The sequence below is a fragment of the Hypanus sabinus genome, chromosome 11, assembly GCF_030144855.1.
Source record: "Hypanus sabinus isolate sHypSab1 chromosome 11, sHypSab1.hap1, whole genome shotgun sequence".
In the NCBI taxonomy this organism is placed as follows: domain Eukaryota; kingdom Metazoa; phylum Chordata; class Chondrichthyes; order Myliobatiformes; family Dasyatidae; genus Hypanus; species Hypanus sabinus.
Window position 1 is genome coordinate 43,278,332 of NC_082716.1, and position 24,104 is coordinate 43,302,435.

At 44.8% G+C, this 24,104-nt stretch overlaps 1 protein-coding gene across 1 annotated transcript in view; it reads right to left on the reverse strand.

Moving 5' to 3' along the window:
• Window positions 1-1,185: 1,185 nt before the first annotated feature.
• LOC132401898 (protein shisa-like-2A) overlaps window positions 1,186-24,104 on the reverse strand; it is a 28,503-nt gene continuing 5,584 nt past the window's right edge. The window contains exons 2-3 of the mRNA XM_059984234.1: window positions 10,932-11,071; window positions 1,186-5,556 (exon numbers count right to left, since the gene is read on the reverse strand). Of these exons, the coding sequence (XP_059840217.1) occupies window positions 5,378-5,556; window positions 10,932-11,071 (319 nt within the window). The 3' untranslated portion in view covers window positions 1,186-5,377. The remainder of the gene's footprint in view (window positions 5,557-10,931; window positions 11,072-24,104) is intronic.

The window sequence follows — 24,104 nt, forward strand, 5'->3', positions numbered from 1 at the left end:
ACTAAGAATTACTTAGGATTCAATATATATAGGAGAGTAGAAGTAGGAAGATATTTATCCAATATACAGTATGTGGCTCAAGAGAGTGTAAGAGGAGGGAATTGAAATTGCTGGGACATTGGGAGCAGTGGTAAAGATGGGACCCAAATAAACTGGAAGGGCTACTTTCGAGAAACATTTCTGTGGGATAGGAGAGAGGGTAAGTGTTTGTAGGGGCAGTCGACTGGAGAGGTTTAAAACAGAATGAAAGGCAATGACAACTTGAGCAGGAAGCAGAGGAGGTGGAAAGAAAAACAGAACAGGAAGAAGCAAAAGTAGAAGGCAGAACAAACAAGGATGAGAATCAAGTGAGGCCAGAGTGCAAAAGGCTAAAAATCTTCAAATGATAAGCCTAAAAATATTGTGACTTAATGCATAAAGCAATCACAATAAGGTAGATGCCTTAAACGCCTCAGTAGAGGAATAGTTATCATATTGTTGTTGTTGCAGAGAAATGGCTGCATTGTGATCAAGAATGGAAACTGAACATCTAGAGATACTAATGTACTTAGTATTTAGGGAAGAGAGGAAAAGGGGGGAAGGAAGGAGGTGAACACAAGAGATTCTGCAGATGTTGGAAATCCAAAGCAACACACACTCGCACAAAATGCTGGAGGAACTCAGCAAGTTAGGCAGAATCTACTCAAATGAATACTCAATGTTTCTTCAGGGAGAGGTGTTGTGATTACTAAAGGAGGTAATCAAAGCAATGGCAGGGATGGATATTAGCTCAGAAAATCGTAACTCTTTATGGATGGAGTTAAGAAACATTAAGGTATAGAAAACTATGGTGGGAGGGGTGTAATCTATGAACCCCTAACTGGTAATGCTGATGTAGGGAACAGAATTAAACAGGAAATTAGAGATACATACAAGAATATATATTCAACTATAATTATAGGTGACTTGCATCTACAAATAGGTTGTTGCAACCAAACTGGCAACAATACTGTGGAAGAGGAATTCTTGGAATGTGTACATGATTTTTTTAAAAACCAATAGTTCAAGAAAGCAACAAGAGAACAGGCTGATCTCGGGTGGGGTACCAGACAATGAGAGAGAAATAATGATCAATTTTGCTGTTGTTGGCAGAATCTCAGACGATGATAAGAAGGCACACAGGAGTGAGACAGATCAGCTGGTTGACTGGTGTCACAACATCAGACTTACACTCAAGGAATTGATTGTGGACTTCAGGAAGGGGAAGTCACTTACCAGTCCTCAAATTATCTTGAAGGGCTGAGCAGTTCCAAGATCCTGAGTGTCAACATTTCTGAAGATCTATCCTGTGCCCAAGATATTGAACACAAGACAGCAGCTATATTTCATTCAGAGTTTGAGGAGATTTGGTATGTCACCAAAGACAAACAAATTTTTATCGATGTACCATGGAGAGAATTCTATTTGCATCACTGCCTGGTATGGGGTGAGGGGCACTACACAGGATCAGAAAAAGCAACAGAGGGTTGCAAACATAGTCAGCTGCATCATGAGCACAAGCTTCCCCATCATCATGGATGTATTTGCCATGGTAGCACAACAGTTAGAGCGATGCAGTTACGGCTCAGGATGGAGTTTGGAGTTTAATCCCATTGTCCTCTGTAAGGAGTTTGTATCTCCTCGCTGTGGAATGCATGGGTTTTCTCCAGGTACTCCAGTTACTTCCCAAGGTCCAAAGATATACCGGTTAGTAGGTTAATTGGTCATTGTAAATTGTCCCAATTAGGCTAGGTTGTTGGGGATTGCTGGATGACATGACACAAAGGAGCAGAAGGGCCTATTCCGTGCTGTCTCCCAAAATAAAAAAAATATTCAAAAGGCAATGCCTCAAAAAGGCAGCATCCATCATTAACAACCATCACCCAGGACAGGCCCTCTTCTCAGTGCTACCATCAGAGAGGAGGTACAGGAGCTTGAAGATACATGGAGCTTAGCAAAATAGAGGGCTATGGCTGACCCTAGGTAATTTTTAAAGTAAATATATGTTTGGCACAGCATTGTGGGCTGAAGGGCCTGCATTGTGCTGCAGGTTTTCTATGTTTCTATTTTAGGAACAACTTCTTCCCCTCCACATTAGATTTCTTAACAAACAATGAACCAACTCATGAACACTACTGCACTATTTTTGCTCTTCTATACTACCTATTTAATTTTTAAACTGATAGTAACCCTTATTCTGATTCCAAGATAACTTTGAGCACGTTAAAATAAGCAAATTGATGGTCACCCCGAAAGCTTTACCAATTTAACAGATTATCTTGTTAGATTTTACCAATCAAGTTTACATAGCTGTCAGAGACATAACCAAAAAAAAAACAATTATCCATTCAATGATATACATAATGAAGTAGATTTATTAATTATAACACAAGCAAAGACAGTGCAATATAATATCAAGCTTTTACAGGAGTGTTAAAACAAGCAACACATTTTAACAAGGCCAGAAGCATTGCAGCATTTCACTAATACTAAATTAACATTGAAGTGAAGAGAAACATCTGTTAATAATAATTTCACATAAGATTCCATTTATTCACTGCTTTCCTGGGCTTCTTACTTTTTAGTGAACCAAAATGTAAAATAATGTTCAGTTAGTAGGCTTGTATCTCGCCTCACTCAGACTCCCCGATGTTATAATGGACATCAACCAGCAAGTCACTACTCTCACTTAGCACATTTAAATAATCTAATTCCATAGCTTTGACTATTCAGTTGTGTTTAACATTATCTTGTAGTGCAAGTTTGACCATTTGACACTGTAATTGCTAGTTTCCTTTGTACTGATACAATTGTACTTTGTCTTTACCCAGAATCCCCTTTTCTCTACAGATGCTGCTCCTCCAGCATTCCCTTTTCGTTCCAGATTCTCTGTGTCTTCATTAAAGTCTAGCTGGCGTTCGTGACACCACAAAATGATTACCATTCGAGCCAGCAATTAGAATTGTAAATCTGGTGTCCAATATTCCATCAGAACTCGTCCCCTCTCTCCCTTTTAGTGACAATCCTTATAGCCACATCATCCAAGCACACCCAGTACCAGCACTTCATTTTGTAGTTCACTTCTTTAAAAGTTAAAGCAAGATTATTAAAATAATCTTATTATAGGCAATAAATAAATGTTAAATAAATTTTGGCTTGATGTATGAAAATGTAGTGCATGTTGTCCCTGTCATTTACAGCAGTAGCCCCTTGCCCTTGTTCAGAATCCTCTTTCAAATTCAAATGTGAGTGCATATTTATGCTTTATATATTGGAAACTATCATTAGCAGATCACAAGTTAAATTAACTTGATCATTATTTATTCAAATTGTTTTTGCAAATAGTCCAGCCATTGTAAGTTCATGCTGTAATTACTCTTCCTTTGATCTCATACTAGCATTAGGCTGACAGTTTCTCACCAGTCTCCACTAATTCACTCACAAGTTTGCACTGGTAAATCTCTTTATTTACCTTAATAATATATTTGCAGCTTCCAGTTTAACTAATCCTAATTGATGTTGTTATTTCCCTCTGACTATTTTGACTCACAAGATCATACCTACACATCTTGTCTTTATGTGGAAGTACCATTGTCCAGCTAAATGAAATTTGGAAATTTTGACAGGCACGACTGCAAATGTAATGGTCTAGTTGTTCAAACCAATGACAATAATCCAGTCTCAACTTGACATACAATAAAAACAGAAAATGCTGGGAATACCAGGCAGATCAATAAAGGAAACAAAGTTAAGCATCTGCAAAACAGAGATGGGAAGTTTATTTAAATTGAGGGGGGGGAGAACAAATGAATAAACAAAACGTAGAACAGTACAGCATAGGCCAGGGCCTCCCTCCCGCGATGCTGTGCTGACCCTTTAACCTACTCCAAGGTCAATCTGACCCTTCCCTTCCACATGACCCTTTGTTTTTCTTTCATCCATGTGCCTAAGAGTGTTTAAATGTCCCTAATGAATCTCCCTCTATTACCACCCCCAGCAGCGCATTCCAAGCACCCACCATTCTGAGTGGGAAAACCTATCTCTGACATCCCCCCTATATCTTCCTCCAAACACCTTAAAGTTATGCCTTTCCATATCAGCCATTTCCACCCCAAGGGAAGACGTCTCTGGGTGTCCACTATCTATGCCTCTTATCATTTTGTATACCTGTGAAGTTACCTTTCAATCTCCTTCTCGTCAAAGAGAATAGACCTAGCTCACACAACCTACCCTCATAAGACAAGCTCTCTAATCCTGACAGCATACTGGTGAATCTCCTCTGCACCCACTCTAAAGCTTCCACATCTTTGCCATAACGAGGCGATCAGAGCTCTACATGACATTCCAAGAATGGTCTAACCAGATACAAACAAGAGAAAAATTAGCAGATGCTGGAAATCCAAGAAACACACACAAAATGCTGGAGGAACTCAGCAGGCCAGGCAGTATTGATGCAAAACCCATCGATGTTTCGGGCCGAGACCCTTCATCAAGACCGTAGAAAAAAAGATGAGGTCAGAGTATGAAGGTGGGTGGGAGAGACATATTTAAGGCAGTTAGGAGTGGACAGTTAGATGCTGGCTCAGCCTACAAACCCTATAACCCTTGAATGAATAAAATAACTAATGAAGTGCAAGCATGCTCTCAATATAATTAAAGATACAGAAAACAGTTCCACTGCCAAGTCCACATTCTGAATTGATAGCACAATCACCCACAGGGGAGGCCTAAACCCATTTCTCATGTAACGCAGATTACTTTTGAATTAATGGATTATCTACCAAGTTTGTCATAGAGTGATCAACAACTTAATTCTCCAAGTTAGAGTGTATCTGTATGATAAGAATAGTTTTTACTTTCATAGGAAAGCCATGCATCATGACTACAGCCTTGTATATGTATCTTATGATGGTCCAGGTCTTAAAAAAAGGTTAAAAATTCCTTGTGCATGAACAATAAAGATAAGTAGATATGATGGTTATAGTTTTGACCCAAAATTCCAAGTTTATCAGTTATCAATTAAAAGTCTTCTGATCAATCTGAATCCCTGGCAACTTTACAGGAAATGGAAGAAAAATTGCAAAAAATGAAATCATCATTTTCTTAACCTCTTTCATACTTTCTTGAATCATTCTTATTGCCCAGGTCATGATTTATGTCTTTCTTCACTCCCCAATCTTTCTTTCTCATCTAAAGTTCACCAAATTGAAGACCAACAAAATTAGCTTCACTTTCAAAAATGTTTAACAAAATTCCTGCAACCATTTCAAAGGCAATATTGTAAAATGTGGCAATTGCACAAACACAACTTGTACAACAATTTATAATGATTGATTCCAAACTAGAGACAGCAGGAACCTCATGGGGATCCCTGTTTGTTAATTGTTGTAGCTGTGGCCATGAAACATCTCTGGAAAAATCGATCGGATTCAGGCTTGGAATCTGACCGGCTGCAATCTAATCTTCGACTCTGAAGTTGCTTCCTAATTGTGCTTGGCCCGCTGGATGGATTTGGAGTTTCTAAAATCTGTTCGCTGCCTGTGGAAAAATATAAACAGTGTTTTTAAATAATAATTAGCAATTTATTAGTTACCCCTGAAGACTGACAGAAGCCTTTTTTGGGAAATTAAGCAGGTCGATGAGTGGTTAGTTTAGAGGTTTGAGACTGAGGCAGTGTCTGGGATCTGAAGGGTCCTGAGGGACGAGGTGTTAAGTGGAATATTCTGTAGTCCATGACCGAAGTCAATGCGAGTCCATCGATGGAGCAGGTGGTCAAAGGCACCAAACCTAAACATTAGGACATTAGTGGGTTCCATGTTTCAAAGTGCCCACACATTGTACAAGATGCTCTAAGTATTGACCAGCTGATAGCCAGCAATTCTCCATGGAACCATCAGTTGCAATTAATCCAGATTTAGCCCAAAATGTTTGTGTCAGGGTGCGGTCCGGAATCCGTGTTCCGGGTCTCGATCCAATCCAAGGGCTCTGGACTCCGGGTCCTGCAGTTGTCCCTCCTGTCACCCATGAACTAGTTAGGACCCTCCTGGATCAAGGAGGCACTCCTGTAACTCATTGAGTTGCAAGTGTTTACAAGGGGCCTTGGGACTGGGACCAGGCGGGTGGTCATTTTGTTCTGTTTCCTGCTTCTCTGCCAGCTCCGAACTCTTCTCTGCATTCTGTTATCCTGCCTGGGCTCAGATCTACTCCTCATCATGTTTCTCTGCCCCGTACCAGTACTGCCAGGTTGGTCCTCTCCCCCACCTTTCTTCCCATGCACTGGTCCCGCTTCTCCGCTCGTTTGTTTTGTTCGCGCGGTCACACTGTCTGCTGGCCATTCCCGATTTCCCGTTATCATGACTGTTGTGTTGGTCACCCTGGACCTATGCCCATTCCTACCCCTTGCCTCCGTCGGGCAGGCCCAGCCGACCTGCCGCTGCCCGGTGGTGGTTCTACCCGATCCTATCCCTTGCCACCATCGGCCGCGGCCCAGTGGTGGTTCTGCCCATTCCTATCCCTTGCCTCCGTTGGGCAGGTCCGGCCGACCTGCTGCTGCCCGGCGGTGGTTCTGCCCATTCCTATCCCTTGCCTCCGTCAGGCAGGCCCGGCTGGTCTGCCGCTGCCCGGCGGGGGTTCTGCCCCGTCCTCCTCTTCCGCCCGAACCCTGGGATTGTGCCCCGCACCTGCCTAGGGGTTCGCGTCATGCCCAGGCCTCCGGTGTTTCTGCCTGGGAGGAGACCCTTCCCGGGATATATGCGGCCTGCCCAGGGAGGGCTCTCCGCCAGCCTAGCTAGCCACCTAGACCTCTCTGCCAGCCTGCCTGAACCTGGGGACCTGTCTACCTGCCTGAACCCTGAACCCCGGGGACCTGCCTGCCTGCCTGCCTGAACCCTGAACCCTGGGGACCTCTCTGCCAGCCTGCCTGAACCTGGGGACCTGTCTACCTGCCTGAACCCTGAACCCCGGGGACCTGCCTGCCTGCCTGCCTGAACCCTGAACCCTGGGGACCTGCCTGCCTGCCTGCCTGAACCCTGAACCCTGGGGACCTGCCTGCCTGAACCCTGAACCCCGGGGACCTGTCTACCTGCCTGAACCCTGAACCCCGGGGACCTCTCTGCCTGCCTGTCTGAACCCTGAACCCCGGGGACCTGTCCACCTGCCTGCCTGAACCCTGAACCCTGGGGACCTGTCTACCTGCCTGCCTGAACCCTGAACCCCGGGGACCTGTCTACCTGCCTGAACTCTGAACCCCGGGGACCTGCCTGCCTGAACCCTGAACCCCGGGGACCTCTCTACCTGCCTGTCTGAACCCTGAACCCCGGGGACCTGTCTACCTGCCTGAACTCTGAACCCCGGGGACCTCTCTACCTGCCTGTCTGAACTCTGAACCCCGGGGACCTGTCTACCTGCCTGCCTGAACCCTGAACCCTGGGGACCTGTCTACCTGCCTGCCTGAACCTGGGGACCTGTCTACCTGCCTGAACTCTGAACCCCGGGGACCTGCCTGCCTGAACCCTGAACCCTGGGGACCTGTCTACCTGCCTGCCTGAACCCTGAACCCCGGGGACCTGTCTACCTGCCTGAACCCTGAATCCCGGGGACCTGCCTGTCTGCCTGAACCCTGAACCCCAGGGACCTGTCTACCTGCCTGTCTGAACCCTGAACCCCGGGGACCTGTCTACCTGCCTGTCTGAACCCTGAACCCCGGGGACCTGTCTACCTGCCTGAACCCTGAATCTCGGGGACCTGCCTGCCTGCCTGAACCCTGAACCCCGGGGACCTGCCTGCCTGCCTGAACCCTGAACCCCGGGGACCTCTCTACCTGCCTGTCTGAACTCTGAACCCCGGGGACCTGTCTACCTGCCTGCCTGAATCCTGAACCCTGGGGACCTGTCTACCTGCCTGAACTCTGAACCCCGGGGACCTGCCTGCCTGAACCCTGAACCCCGGGGACCTCTCTACCTGCCTGTCTGAACCCCGGGGACCTGTCTACCTGCCTGAACCCTGAATCTCGGGGACCTGCCTGCCTGCCTGAACCCTGAACCCCGGGGACCTGCCTGCCTGCCTGAACCCTGAACCCCGGGGACCTCTCTACCTGCCTGTCTGAACTCTGAACCCCGGGGACCTGTCTACCTGCCTGCCTGAACCCTGAACCCTGGGGACCTGTCTACCTGCCTGAACCCTGAACCCCGGGGACCTGCCTGCCTGCCTGAACCCTGAACCCCGGGGACCTGCCTGCCTGCCTGAACCCTGAATCCCGGGGACCTGCCTGTCTGCCTGAACCCTGAACCCCGGGGACCTGTCTACCTGCCTGCCTGAACCCCGGGAGCCTGTCTACCTGAACTCGAACTCAATGAGCCTGCTCCGCTCTGCCTGCCTGAACTTTGGGAGCCCACTCCGCTCTGCCTGCCTGACACTCTATCTACCTGAACCCCAGCTCTACCCTTAAATGCCATGGCATCCCCACCCTGCCTTCCCCCTAGTACTTCATTGTCTGCGTCCTGCGTTTGGGTCCATCCGGCCGCGTTCTTGTTGTGAGGAGAATAAATCTATAGACAATATCTGAGATTCGAGAGAACACAGACTGATAATTAAAAGCAATTTAAGTAATTAAATTTGAATGAAGAAAAAGAAACAGCAGAAAATGGGAGGGACTCTGGCTGTGTGATTTTTTTTTCCCAGTCTAGACTCAATTGTTCAGAATTCAGGACAAATAAATCATGTTACGGAGCAGATGATATTTAAAATGTGTGGTCAGGGTGAAATAGCATCAAAGTTGCAACAATCTGGTTCACCTTTATTTACTTGGAGGAGAGACTTACATGATTAAACATCTCATAAAGTCAGACAAAATGTTATGGATTATTATTTTGCCATAGCTGATTTTTGATTCAATAAATTTGTCCAGAACAGTGTAAACATCCAACATGATGCCAGCAAATTAGGGGACAGGAATGGAAGATTAAATTGAGTTAAAGCTTCACGTCAAAGAATATTCACCAGAACTGAGGAAAGAGTTTAGATTTATATTAGCAGAGGGTTCTGGAAGGATGGATTGGAGTAATGGAATATTTCTGATGGGCTGAAGCCATTGTGGATGTGATGATATGTTGTTTAAGAGCTCTAGCTGAAATGTTAATAAAGGCTGATAGAGGGAGAGAATTCAAGCACAAGCAAATGTAGAAAATGCTCATTCAGTTCAGTCTGTGCTAGTAGAGACAGAAAATCTGATACTGTATTATGGTTAACCTACATCTTACCTGGCCAATTCTGAGAGAGAGAAAGTGAATTGTGTTAAGTTTTGAAATCAATACTCAGTCCAGAAGACTAGAACATGCCCAGACAGAAGACAAGGTGTTGTTCAGCGAATTTTATTGGTCCTAGTAATAGGGGTGCAGAAGACCACAGACAGGTCAGAATGGGAATAGGATGAAGATCTAAAGTGGCAGGCAACGGAAGACTCAGGAAAACCACCTCATCGTCCAAGGACTCATCACCCAATCTGCACTTGGTTTCTCCAGTGTAGAGGAGACCGTATCGTGAGCACCAAATACATTAGATTGAAAGAAGTTCACTTCTCTCTCTCAGAACTCTCAGACATGTTTTTTCAAATCTCAGCTTCACTTGGAGACATATAGATGGTGAGAAAGGAAGAGTTAACAGGACCAGTGTTGCAACTCCTTTGGTTTCAAAGGGATGTACTTTGAGGAGTGGAGCGACTGGATGAGATGAAAAGGCAAATCAGGAAGAGAACAGTTCCTGGAGAACAGAATGGTGGGTGGTGCACAGGGAGGAGATGTAATCATTAGTAAAATCTCATTGAAGGTGGAGAACACAAGGGATGATTTTTTAAAAGTGGAAACCAGTGAGTTTGAAAGTGAAGATCAAAGAATCTCTGACTTGCCTCTGTTAAAAGGAAAGTGAGCAAGAACAAAGGTGCAGGAAAGAGATGAAATACAGCTGAGGCTCATCAAATATACCAGAGGGGAAGTCATGGTTCAGGAAAACCTCCCAGAAATGGATGTCAAGAAAATCTCAGTGTTAGAACAAATAAGATGAAAATGGAGCCAGAGGGAAGATGGAATAAAGCCTTACAGGAGACAGGGTAAGAGGAAGTATAATTGTCATAGTAGGAAGCTGTGGGCTTGTAATGGATGCCCAATATTACCCTATCCCTGCGATGAAGACAAGAGATCCAGAAAGGGGAGGAAATAGTAAGAGATGGGTCACTTCAAAGTGAGCAATACGCAAACCTCATGAGCCCCGCGTATTTTGTTTGCTGCTCCGATTCCAGCACCTGCAGCCTCGTATCTCAATTTCAAAGTGAGAAGAGGGTGGGAAATAAGCAGCAAATATAATGCAAGCTTTCAGTTAAATTTGACTCAGGATGCAGCATCAAACAGATACCAATGTACTGAATTCAATAATTTCACGTTACACACTTTCTCTGTTATATCAGAATTGGCTAGTTACATTATGGATCTGTCTTAAGTGCTGTACTGAGACGAAATGTTATAAACCAGGGCTCAGTGCTTTGATAGGTGGATGTGAAATAACCTGTGGAACCTCTTTATAGAAGAGCAGAAGCATAAAGTCCCCTGGCCGATGCATAATTCCGTAACCAAAATTATTTCAATATCTTGTCATTATTTACAGAACTGGTTGTGAAACACTTAGCAGCTGCTTTTCTTACATTGAAATGGTGACAACTCTTTAAAAGGCCTTGAAGTGGCTTGGTTGTACCAGGATCATACAGGCTCTTTAGGTTCTACATAATTGCAAGTATTTCTTTCTCTCTTATTTAACAGCAGCCTGTTTCTAAGCATTTGCAAACTGTTTATAAAACTGTTATGCAACATCATAACAGCATAAATTTAAATATGTTAATATACATCTTCAAATAAAGTTAAACTTACCCAGTATTTGCAGATCTAATCCGGTGTCCAGTCTAGATTGAGGTTTAATGCAGATGAAAAGGTAGCATAAAACACAAACCGTGATGAGGAAAACCAGTAGAACCACTGCCGCTATAGAAAGCCCCACCAGAGCCCAGATACTGAAACAGAATGTGTAAGCAAAACGTTTTAAAAGGTGCATTTAGACTGGATGTGGACCATAATTATCACTAAAAAAAAATTCACTTCCAGAGTTTAGCAATACACACTAACAAAGAGTTTTGCATTTAAACACAGCTCCCCTGGTTTAGGAACATCAGAAAACTTATGCAAATAACTATTGGACCTCTTAAGTTCAAATCTCCACAGAACATGTTTAAACTGCTTCCTCTTTGTACTTCAGATAAATGGAACTGATTTGGCAATGTGCCATCCACAGCTGAGGATGCTCCATCACTTGCAGAACATTTATTCTCTCAATTCCAACCTTACCTTTCCTTGCCAGTTCTGATTTTCTGAACCTGACAACAAAGATATGTCTGGCCACAGTGACAAATCCAGGTGTTTCAGTAGTAGCACATTGCAATCAGACTTACTGCAGTAAACAATCATACAGAAAACAGGTCCTGTTACCAAAGCCAGTGCTCAGAATAAGTAGGATGAATTTGGCTAAGGAAGGTAAGCATTTCTGTTTTCCTTCTCAAAGGAAGGAAAACTCCACTACTGTAACATTTGACTATTCAGAAGTAATCCACTTTGCCTAGTATAACTACAGAGTATGTCAAGTGTCTGCCTTAATCCACACATATACACATTAGTTCCCCTATCTCCTTACTACAGGCATAATCTTTAGTCCTCCACATATCACTTCCCTGCCTCTGACAGTATCTCCAACCTGTCATCCCTCACCTGCCACCATTTGCCTATGAACCCTTCCTCACCTGGTTCTACCTATAGTTTGCTAGTTCCTAGCTCAGTTTTCTCTCTTACTTATTATGCTGGTCATATCCGTCTTACTCTCTTACAGGGTCTCGGTCCAAAATTTTGATGATCCCTTTGCCTTCACAGATGCTGCCTGGCCTACTGACTTCTCCTAGCAACTTGCTTTATTTTTGGATGGTTTTGGACTTAATTCGAGAGAGATTGGCAAATTAATCTAAATCCCATCGTGCCTGGATGTCTCTTGTAATAGACCTGTCTGGCATAGGGAAAGGAAAATACTGTAAAAGATTAAATGAATTAATGTGAAAAGCTAGGAGGAGATAGGCAGAAGAGAAAAAGGGCTGAGGGAGAAGGAATCTAATAGGATAGGACAGTGGATCATGGAATAAAGGGAAGCAGATGGGGAACCAGAAGGAGGTAATGGACAGGTCATGAGGACTAGGGAAGGGGAAGGACGAGGACAGAAGTAGTAAAAGGGCACTAGAAAGAGAGAAAACAAAGGTGGGAAGGGAATGTACATCAGAAGTTAGAGAAATCAATGTTGATGCTGTCAGGTTGGAAATTACCTATCACCTTTTAGATTCTCACATCATTTCCTTCACCAGGTTTCACATTTCACCTGCCAGCTTGTATTCATCCCCCTCCAGGCCTCCCCCTCCACCATCTTAATCTGGGAGTTTCCCCTTTCTTACTGTGGTAAACCATATATACCATTCTGGACACGCCCCTCTGCTGACTGCTCCTGTGGCTCCTCCCACAGACCCCTGTATAAAGGCGATTGGGGCACTGCTCCTCCCTCAGTCTTCAACATGGTCGTGCCCATTTTCACTGTTAATGAAAGCCTATCGTTTTGTACTCTACTTCCAGTCTCCTAGTTATTGACAGCACATCACTTACCAATACTGATAAAGGGTCTGAACTTGAAACATTGACTGTTTACTGGTTTCCATAGATGCTGTCCAGCCTGCTGAGTTCCTCCAGCATTTTATGTGTGTTGCTCAAGATTTCCAGCATCTGCATACTCTGTTGAGTCTCTGCTACAGTGCTGTACTATTTAAAAAGCCCTGAACCATGTAGCATTCATTTCCCCCTGTGCAGAGCAACATGCAACTTTTGCAAAAAATTTCAAAAAATTCTTTCAAAGAATAAAATATATAATAACCCAATGTTACATTGAAGAATCCAAGCTATCAGAAACCTGCATGATTAAAGTGTGGGCTGAGCTCCTTGCTGGGATTATTATGGTGGAGCACATTCATAAATGTATAAATCAGGGAATAGACCTGTTCAAAGTAACAGAGCATTCAAATTAACAGCTTCTGAGTTTCTTAAAAAGTCATTTTCAGATATTTGACATCTAGGTTATCCTCGTGCTTTGAAGGCTTCCACCTTGATTGGTGTGATTAATTCCTCCCTACTTCCCTGGATGAGTGCTGTTCCAAAAACACTCAAGAATCTTGACCCCGTCTGCATCAAAGCAACCCAACTGATAGGCTCCAATCTATCCCCCAAGCAAATATTCCCACTTCCATTTCTCAGCTTCACAACAAATTAATAAAGCTAACAATCCAACTTACAAACATGAATAAAAATGCCTCTCCTGTGCAAATCGTGCTCAGAAATCACAGCATCTCACTTAAACCCCAAAACATCCAATTGGCAACATTATGTAATGTATTTTTTTTCCATTAATAAATTTTTTGCTGTTTTCAGTAAAGTGATCTGATGGAGCTGAGAATGGGCTCATTACCAAACATGATCACTTTTAATCAGCCAAGTTCACCACATGGGATAATCACTGTTACACTAGGATCAAGAGTGCGTATATTGCTATTCTACACCCATACTTTTGGAAAGTCTGATCACCTGGTTGTACTTCTACTCCCTGAGTGTAGGCAGAAGCTGAAGACTCCAACACCAGTAGTGAGGACCAAGAAGGTATGGACAAGGGAAGCACACAAGCACTTACAGGACTGAGTTAAATCGGTGGACTGGACTGTATTCAGGGATTCATCTTCAAATCTGGATGAGCATGCTGCAGTTGTTATTGACTTCATTAAAACCTGTGTAGCTGAGTGTGTGCTTATGAAAACTTGATGTATAGTCCCAAATCAAAGGCGTGCATGAACCAGGAGGTTCATCGTCTGCTGAGGGCTAGATCAGTGGCATTTAAGTCTGGTGAGCCAGTTCTGTACAACTCTGCATTGTACTTCAATGATAATAATAACAAAGGAATGACTTGCAGAAGGCTACTTCAAGAGCAAAGAAACATTCTGAGTGAGATTGGATGCAACATCGGATGCACGACAACTCTGGCAGTGTTTGTAGGACCTTACTTCCTATAAAACGAAACCAAATAGCAAGAATGGCAGTGACGCTTCACTACAGATGAGCTCAACACTTTCTCTGCTCACTTTGAAAGGGAGAATATAACTACAGCCGTGAAGATCCCTGCTGCATCCAGTGACCCTGTGATCTTTGTCTCGGAGGGTGATGTTAGGCTGTCTTTAAGGAGGGTGAGCCCTCGCAAGGTAGCAGGCCCTGACGGAGTACCTGGTAAGGCTCTGGTAACTTGTGCCAACCAACTGGCGGAACTATCCAACGGCATTTTCAACCTCTCACTGCTACAGTTGGAAGTTCCCACATGCTTCAAAAAGGCATAAGTATGCCAGTGCCCAATAAGAGTAGTGTGAGCTGCTTTAATGACTATCACCCAGTAGCACTTGCATCTACGGTGATGAAATGCTTTGAGAGGTTGGCCATGTCTAGAATCAGGTCCTGCCTCAGCAAGGACCTGGACCCACTGAATTTGCTTATCACCACAATAGGTCTACGGTAGACACAGTCTCAATGCTTCTTTACAAGGCCTTAGATCACCCGGACAATACAACACCCATGTCAGGATGCCGTTCGTTGACTATAGCTCAGCACTTAACACCATCATTCTCACAGTCCTGATTGATAAGTTACAGAACCTGGGCCTCTCTACCTCCCTCAACAATTAAATCCTCAACTTTCTCATCGGAAGACTACAGTCTATATGAATTGGTGGTAATAATAATAATAATAATAATATCACCTCCTCACTAATATCACCTCCTCAACACTGACAGATTTCAGGGACGTGAACTCAGTCCATTGCTCTACTCTCTATACTGCATACCCATGATTGTATGGCTAGGTATAGCTCAAATACCATCTATAAATTTGTTGTTGATACAACCATTGTTGGCAGAATCTCAGATGGAGATGAGAATTCTTATAGGAGTGAGATATCAGCTAGTGGAGTGGTGTCGCAGCAACAACCTTCCATTCATCGTCAGTAAGATGAAAGAGATTATCGTGGACTTCAGGAAGGGAAAGACGAGAGAACATGAACCAATCCTCACAGAGGGATCAGAAGTGGAGAGAGTGAGCAACTTCAAGTTCCTGGGTGTCAAGATCTCTGAGAATCTAACCTGGTCCCAACATATTGCAGCTATAAAGAGGGCATGAGAGTGGCTATATTTCATTAGGAATTTGTCTCCTAAAATACTCAGACTTCTACAGATGTACCATAGAGAGCATTCTGACAGACCTCATCACTGCCTGGTATGGGATCCTACTGCACAGGATCGAAAGAAGCTACAGAAAGTTGTAAAATTAGTCAGCTCCAACCTGGGTACTATCTTCCATAGTATGCAAGGCAGCTTCAAGGAGCAGTGCCTCTGAAAGGCAGCATCAATTATTAAGTACCCCATCACCCAAGACATGCCTACTTCTCATTGTTACCATTAGGAAGGAAGTACAGAAGTCTGAAGTCACACACTTAGCGATTCGAGAATAGTTTCTTTCCTTCTGCCATCGGACTCCTAAATGAACATTGAACCCTTGATCACTGCCTCACATTTTCTTTTATATTATTTCTGTTTTTGCACTTTTTAAATTTGTCATGGTCCCATATGGCTGTCCCCCTTCTCACTCCTACCTTCCTTGATTGTGCCTTAATTCCTGTCGTCTGATTCCCATTTGCGGCTAGTTCAATCAATAACAGCACACCTGGTTCCCATTGGAGAATATAGGATAAGAACTCTGGTGACACAGCCACAGGTGGCCAGTTCATTGGTCGATTCTAGTGTGTGTAAACCTTGTTTCCTGATCCCTTAGGACTGTTGGTTCTAAGCTCCACTCCATTCCCTGGATATTCTACGTAAACCTTGTCTCCAAGTCAAGATTCCCATGGTTATCTGTTCCACGTTTGCGACTATGCTAGCGCCTCTTGACCCTGCCTCCGTGCCTGTGTCCTGCATTTGAGTTTGTCCCCAGTCACTCCCCTGCAACAAAACTTAACTAATTTATATATAATATATAGTGTTGCCCTTAAGGCATTTATTTCGCTTTATTACATTTTCGCTTTAGTAATTCATTTGTACTTATTTTCTAGTTAAAGTTAAGGTTGATAACTATGTTGCAGTTGTTGAAGGTAAATTCATTATCTATAATGTATCGCGGCATGTGATGACATCACACCCGGTTTCGCTGCATATTGTGGGTAAATACCGGTTTGGAGAAACGGAAAGGAGGGGGCTTGTGTGTGCAGGATCAACGCGAGAAAAGTTCCATTTCTATGCACTAAGAAACATCATAGAAGCAATGCTGTAAGTTCATTTGACAGTTGAAATGTTGAAGTAAAAATGTTAACGCTGATTCTGTTAAAAGAAATGACAGTCAGTGAGGTTTATTTTCTTGTGCTATTGAAAGCGTTGCTGGAAAGTTTGTGTTGAAGTGTATTTAAAGTTGTTGATGGCGTAGGTAGATTCTGACTGTATGTTGTACTTTAATGAGACTATAATGTAATATAGTTTGTTGTAGTTTTACTTTTACAAGTATTAATGATGCAAATGTGATGCCAAGAAGGAAACAAATACTGTATATATTTTGTATTATTTTATCAACAGTTTTCACCATACGTTAATGTGGAAGAGTGAACAGTAAATGGTTAATCTTACTGCAATCCTGTCCTCATTGGCTATGGTTTAACTTGATGTTTAGTTCAGAGTTTCTACACCCTGCATGAGAACACTATATAGATATATACTTACTGCAATCAATTTACTTATTATTTTCTATATTATCATGTATTGTATTGTACTGCTGCGTCTAAGTTAACAAATTTTACGACATATGCCAGTGATATTAAACCTAATTCTGATTCAATTTTAAATAAATGAAAATCACTTTATAAACTATTGACAACTATATAATGATTCCATTCCAAACAAATTTAAAATGTTTAGAAATATATTCATTGGTATCCTTGCATTAAGTAACCTGGTTTAACTTTAATGATAACATTTCAAGGTTCACAAACAACACAATTAGCAGTAAGACCTAATGTGATTCATTTGATACTGCCTATAAATCACACTCTTGAAACTCTAATTCACTAAAAACAATAATTCACAGATTTCAGTTGTTCTAAAGAAAAGTCACTGACCTGCACTTTAACTCTATTCTTTATTCACGTTGTCACATGAGCTCTTTAGTAGTTTCAAGATTTTCTATCTATATTTCCAGCTTCCAACATTCACATTATTTTCCTTTGACACAACCATTTCTATTTGTATCAGGGGAATTAGCAAAAAGTCACATTTGCTACTATTTCTTTCCCATAGAGAGAATGCGAGTTAGACTCCTTAAGTTAATAAAATGATATTCTCTTATTACAGCTTCTTTGTTACTTTGTACAGTTTATTTATATAGCTATAAATTTTCACTACCATAAGCTAATTAAGGAGCTCAGACCCCACTATTAATCATCATATAGTTTGTATGTTGGTAAGACTATTATATGAAGACATGAGAGACTGCAGATGGTGGAATCTGAAGCAACAGACAATCTGCTGGAACCCAACGAGTTGAGCATCATCAGTGGGAGGATGGAAACTGATGACATTTTGAGCCAAAATTCTGCATTAGGACTGAGAGTAAAGAGGCAAGAGGGCCAGCACAGGGAGGATAAGGGGAGTAGCAAGAAAGGATTCTGAGGTTATTGATGGACTGAGAAGGGGTGTGAGGATGATGAATTGGTAATGCCAGTTATCAGTAAATGTACAGGAGGCCTGACCCAAAAGCAGAGTAGCAGAGATGATTTAGTGGTGAGTGATAACCTGAAAAAACAAGACATGAGGGGCCACAAAACAAGAGAGAACAGATATCAAACTCACAGGCAACAAGAGATCTGAGGGCTGGGTGCAAGTGGTTGAGGCCGGCTGGTCCAGTGTGTGAACAAGCATTGTGGATGAGAGCTGGGTTTAAATAGGTTGCAGGTGAGTTAGTTGAAAGCGTGAGTACTGTTATTGGGTGGAGACTGGGAGGAGTCTGACACCAAGTAGGAAAGATGAGCAGGGGTGAAGTTGGAAGACTGTGGCAGGTGAATGTTAGATGATGGCAAAGAAAGAGAGGAAAAATTAATAGATGGGGGCATAGGAGTGTGAAGACTGGAGAGAGCTGCTGGAGGGCAATAAATAGGAACACCAGTGCAGGATTCTGATGAGCAAAGGAGGTGAGAATTGGAACCATTAGAGGTGAAGAGAGAGGTGAACAGCAGATGGAACTAAATAGGAGTTGAGGGGTGGGAGGGTAATTTGGTGGATGGAGGAGGAAGGGGGAACAAAGATGGGTGAGGGTGGGACAGGGAGGAAGAGAAATAAAAATAGAAGGACTGGAGATCAGAAAGGGGGGGACAGGGGACAGGGCTGGAGGGTTGCACAAAAATGGAAAGAGATTCGCTAAAGCTGGATATCCAGAACAATGCACATAACATGCTGGAACAAGTCCGCAGGTCAGGCAGCATTTATGGAAAGGAATAAACAGTCACTGTTTCAGGCCAAGATCCTTAATCAGGGCTCAATAATTATGCCATTTGGTTGGAGACCACCACGCTGTCAGGAACGGGGCCGGATGGACCCAAACGCAGGATGCAGACACTTAAGTACTAGGAGGAAGACAGGATGGGGATGCCATGGCATTTTTAAGGGTAGAGCTAGGGTTCAGGTAGATAGAGTGTCGGGCAGGCAGAGCGGAGCGGGCTCCCGGAGTTTGTGTTCAGGTAGACAGGCTCCCGGAGTTCAGTCAGGCAGAGCAGAGCATGCTCCCGCAGTTCGCATTCAGGTAGACAGGCTCCCAGGCTTCAGGCAGGCAGGTCCCCGGGGTTCAGGCAGGCAGGCAGGTCCCCGGGGTTCAGGCAGGTCTCGGTGGCTAGATAGGCTGGCAGAGAGCCCTCCCTGGGCGGGCCGCATATATCCCAGGAAGGGCCGCCTCCCAGGTGGAAACACCGGAGGCCTGGGCACGACGCAAGCCCCTAGGCGGGTGCGGGGCACAATCCCAGGGTTCGGGCAGAAGAGGAGGACAGGGCAGAATCCCTGCCGGGCAGCGGCAAACCAGCCGGACCTGCCCGACGGAGGCAAAGGATAGGAATGGGCAGAACCACCGCCGAGCAGCGGCAGGTCGGCCAGACCTGCCCGACAGAGGCAAGGGGTAGGAATGGGCATAGCTCCAGGGTGACCAACACAACAGCCACAATAGTGGGAAAATCGGGAAAGGCCAGCAGACAGCGTGACCGCACAAACAAAACAAATGAGCGGAGGAGCGGGACCAGTGCATGGGAAGAAAGGTGGGGGAGAGGACCAACCTAGCAGTACTGGTACGGGGCAGAGAAGCATGATGAGGAGTAGATCTGAGCCCGGGCAGGATAACAGAATGCAGAGAAGAGTTAGGAGCCAGTGGAGAAACAGGAAACAGAACTAAACGACCACCCACCTGGTCCCAGTCCCAAGGCCCCTTATAAACACCTGCAGCTCAATGAGTTACCCCTGAGCCAGGAGGGTCCTAACTAGACCACAGGTGACGGGAGGGACAACTGCAGGACCCGGAGTCCGGAGCCCTCGGACCGGATTGAGACCCGGAACGCGGATTCCGGACTGGACCAGACCCTGACACATGCAGAATATAAAGTGTTGCTTTTTCAGCTTGCATTGGGCTTCAGCCAGGTAGTAGAGAAAGCCAAGGATGGACAGGCCAGTGTGGGAATGGGGACGGCAGTTGAAATGGTCTGCAACTGGGAGAACAGGATATCTGTTGCAGACTGATGCGGGTTCTACAAAACAATTGCCAACTCTGCATTTGGTCTCAGCAATGTAGAGGCAACCACATCAGAAGTAGACAAGCTTGGGGAAGATGCTTGTGAAGCTTTGCCTTGCCTGGAAAGATTGTTTAGGTCTCTGGATGGTGTTGAGGGAGAAGATGCAGGGGTAAGTGTAACATTGACTGAGAGGGCAGTAGAATGCACCAGGAGTAAGGAAAGGATGGGTGTGGAGGGATGAGCAGACCAGGGAGCCGCAGTGGGTGGTCCCTGTGGAAGGCATTAAGGGATGGGGAGGAGGAAGTGTGGCTATCAATCGGATCACATTGCAGCTGATGGAATGATGAAGGATAGTATGTTCAGAGCAGAGGCTCGTGAGGTGAAGGGTAAGAGCCAGAAGAGTTCCATCACTGCTCTGTCTGGGAGGAAGGAGGGTCCAAAGAGAAGAATGGAGAGATACAAGGTAGGGCTCCACCAACCACAGCAGAAGGGAAGCCACACTTCCTGAAAAGGGAAGATATTTCAGACGTCCTGGATCAGAACGCTTCTTCTCAAGAGCAGATGTGGCAGTGACAGCAAAAATGGGAGAAAGGAATGGCATCCTTGCAAGGGACAGAATAGGAAAAGGTGGAGTCTAGGTAGCTGGGGGAGTTAGTGCGTTGATAGTAAATATCAGTAGATAGTTGTCTCCTGAGATGAGACAGTAAAATCTAGAGAAGTGAGAGAAGTGGTCTGTCCCTCCCCACCCTCCATCTGTGACAACCAGTCACCTCAAAGTCTTTTCTCCTCCCAATGTTGGCCATCTCCCCTCTCTATGCTCAGTCATGGATTATTTTATATTTTGATCTTTCAGAGCTTTTAGTTGAACAAATCCTATTTTACTCTTTTCAACCTTACTTGAAAGTATTTTCACTTCATTTTGGTTTAGTCCATGGGAATAGGTCACCTCATGGAGAAGGCCAATATTCCTACCCATGTCTTCACAGTGTTACGAGTCTTTTCACCACATGCAACACTGCAGGAATATAAACCTGACTATAAACAGCATGCTTTCTGAATAGTTCCCCGCTGAGGAACTAAGCTTTTCCTTCTAAGTTTATGAAGAGGTTTGAACAACTTAGTCACTCCCAGCACTTTCAGACATGACTAACATCCACTAACAGCTTATCATCCAAGAATGCAGCCAGGGGCTTGGTTTAACACCTCATTTTAAAAAAACACATCTGAACAGTGTAGCAGAGATTAGAAAATCTCTCAGCCCAGATCATTGGCTGTTTACTCTTTTCCATCGTGTCGCCAGGCCTGCTGAGTTCCACCAGCACTCTGTGTTTGAACAGTGGGGCACTGCCACAGTCCTGCGCTGGACTCAGAGGTGAGAATGTCACACATTGAGTTACATCTGACAACACACACAAAATGCTGGAGGTACTCAGCGGGTCAGGCAGCGTCCGTGCAAGGAAATTAACAGTTGACCATTTTGGACCAAGATCCTTCATCAGCACTGGAAAGAAAGGGTCAGAAACCAGAAGGAAAAGCTGAGGGGAGAGGGGGAGCAAGAAGCTGGCATTTGACAAGGTGAGTCCAGCTGAGGGTGAAGGTAGATGGGTGGGAGAGGGGAGATGAAAGGGACTGACGTGAAAAACTGGGAGGTGACAGGTTTGAATCTGATATGGGAGGATAGAGGACCATAGAATAAAGGGAAGGAGGTGGGGAACCAGAGGGAGGTTATGGGCTGGGTGGGGGGGTGGGGAAGAAGGGATGAGAGGTACATCAGAACATAGGGGAGGGGGGGTGTTAAGCAGAGGGGAATGTTTACCACAAGTTAGAAAAGTTAATGTTCATGCTATCAGGTCAGAGACCACCAAGAACAGATATGACGTGTTGCTCCTCCAACTTGCTTTTGGCCTCAGCACAGCAATAGGAGGCTGTGGACAAATGTAACCAGTGTGGGAATGGGAAGTGGAAATGAAGTAGATGGCCGCTGTGAGATCCTGGCTGTTCCAATGAACGGAGCAAAAGTGCTCAGTGAAACCTATGTTGGGTCCACCCACGTAGAGAAGGCTGCACAGGAGTACCAGCTGAAATAAATGACCACGACAGTTGGGAGGCAAATCACCACCTCATCTTGTAGGACCATTTTGGCTCCTGAATAGTGATGGAGAAGGCGTAGGAGCAGAAAAAGGACTTTGCGCGGTTTCAACAATAAGTGCCAGGAGGGAGATCTGGGAGGAAGGATACGTAGATAAGGGAGCCAAAGGGAGTGATCCCCATGGAAACAGAGGCCTGAATGTGTGATTGGAGTGGGTGGGGCTGGGGGGCATGAGGAGATGCGCCTAGTTGTGGGATTCTGTTGGAGCTGGCAGAAGTTGCGGAGAATTTTGTTGGATGTGGAAGCTTGTAGGGTGGTAGGTGAGGACAAGGGGAACCCTTGCCCTGTTATATCAGGGGAGGGGGTGATGGGGTGAGGGTGGACAAGTGAGAGTTTGAGGAAATTCAGATGAGGCCCCATCATTCTGATGGAAGGAAAACCCGTTTTCAGAAAAAAAAAGAGGACATCTCATATATACTGGATTTGATATCCTCACCCTGAGAATTGTTGCTGCAGAGGTAGAGGAACTGAGAGAACAGAATAGCATTTTTGCAAAGAGAGATAGTCAAGATACTGTAGCTGCTGGAGTCAGTGGATTTGTAAAAGATGTCAGTACAATCTGTCTCTAGAAATGGTAACAGTGAGATCAAGAAAGGGAAGAGAGGTGTTAGAGATGGACCAGGGGAATGAGGGTATCATGCCAAGTTAATGAAATTGACAAACTCATTATGAGTACAGGAAACAACACCAATTATAGTCATCAGTGTAGTGGAGAAAGAGATGGGGGTATTACAGATGCAGGCTTTGAACATACACCATTCCATGTAGCTGACAAAAGAGCAGGCACAGCTAGGGTCCATGTGAGTGCCCAGAGCTACATGTTTTGTTTCAAGAAAATGGGAGCAGCTAAACAAGAAATTTTTGAGTGTAAGAACCATTTGTGCCAGATGGAGGAAGCTGGCAGTGGAGGGGAACTGGTTAGGTCTGTTGTCAAGAAAGAAGCAGAGAGCCTTAAGGCCTTCCTGATGGAGGATGGAAGTGTACAGTGTCCCTGCAGTAGAGATCAAGGAGCTTAAGTGATGGAAATGGTATGATTTGTCAGGGACTTAGGAGGGAAGGGACTGAACCAAAGGGAACAAACTGGAGTCGAGATATATGGACTTGGGTTCAGTGGGGCAAGAGATGTTGCCAGAAGTTAGAGAAATTAACCTTCATGCCATCAGGTTGGATTTGTTTAAAAAAAGGATGCTGGTAGAAAAGATGTCAATAAACACTTATCCTTGCAACCATGCAAAGTGCTACAGCTGCCCCTGCACCTCCTCCCTCACCACCATTCAGGACACTAAACAGGTGAGGTGGTTGTTCACCTGCGAGTCTTTAAGGATCAGTTATTTCATCTAGCGCAGCCTCCTCTACATCAGTGAGACCAGCTGCAGATTCGGGACCACTTTGTCTAGCACCTTTGATCTTCTACTGTAATAGCGAGGGTCTCCCAGTGACTACCCATTTCATTTCCAAATCCCAATTCCACACCATCATGTCTGTCCACAGCCAATTCTACTGCCACAATGAGGCCAGACACAGGTTGGAGGAGCAACACTTTGTATTCTTAGTCTCTAACCCAATGGCATGAACATTGATTTCTGGTAACTATTCCCCTCTGTTTCCCCCTCCACTTTACTCTCCCTCATTCTTGTGGCCCTCTTACTCCTCCTCCTCTACCCTCATGACCTGCCCATCTCCCCCTTCTAGTTCTCCACCTCCTTCCCTTTATTCCATGGTCCACTATCCTCCGTCATCAGACTCCCCCTTCTTCAGCCCTTTACTTCTTCCACCTATCACCTTCTGTCTGCTCAAATTCCCTTTCACCACCCCGTTCCCTACCCATCTAACTTCTCCCTCACCTGGACTCACCCATCACCTGCCATATTGTGCTCCTCCACCTGCCCCCAGCCTTCGAGTCCCAGTGAAGGGTCTCAGCCCGAAATGTTGACTGTTCATTTTCCTCCATAGATGCTGCCTGCCCTGCGGAGTTCCTCCA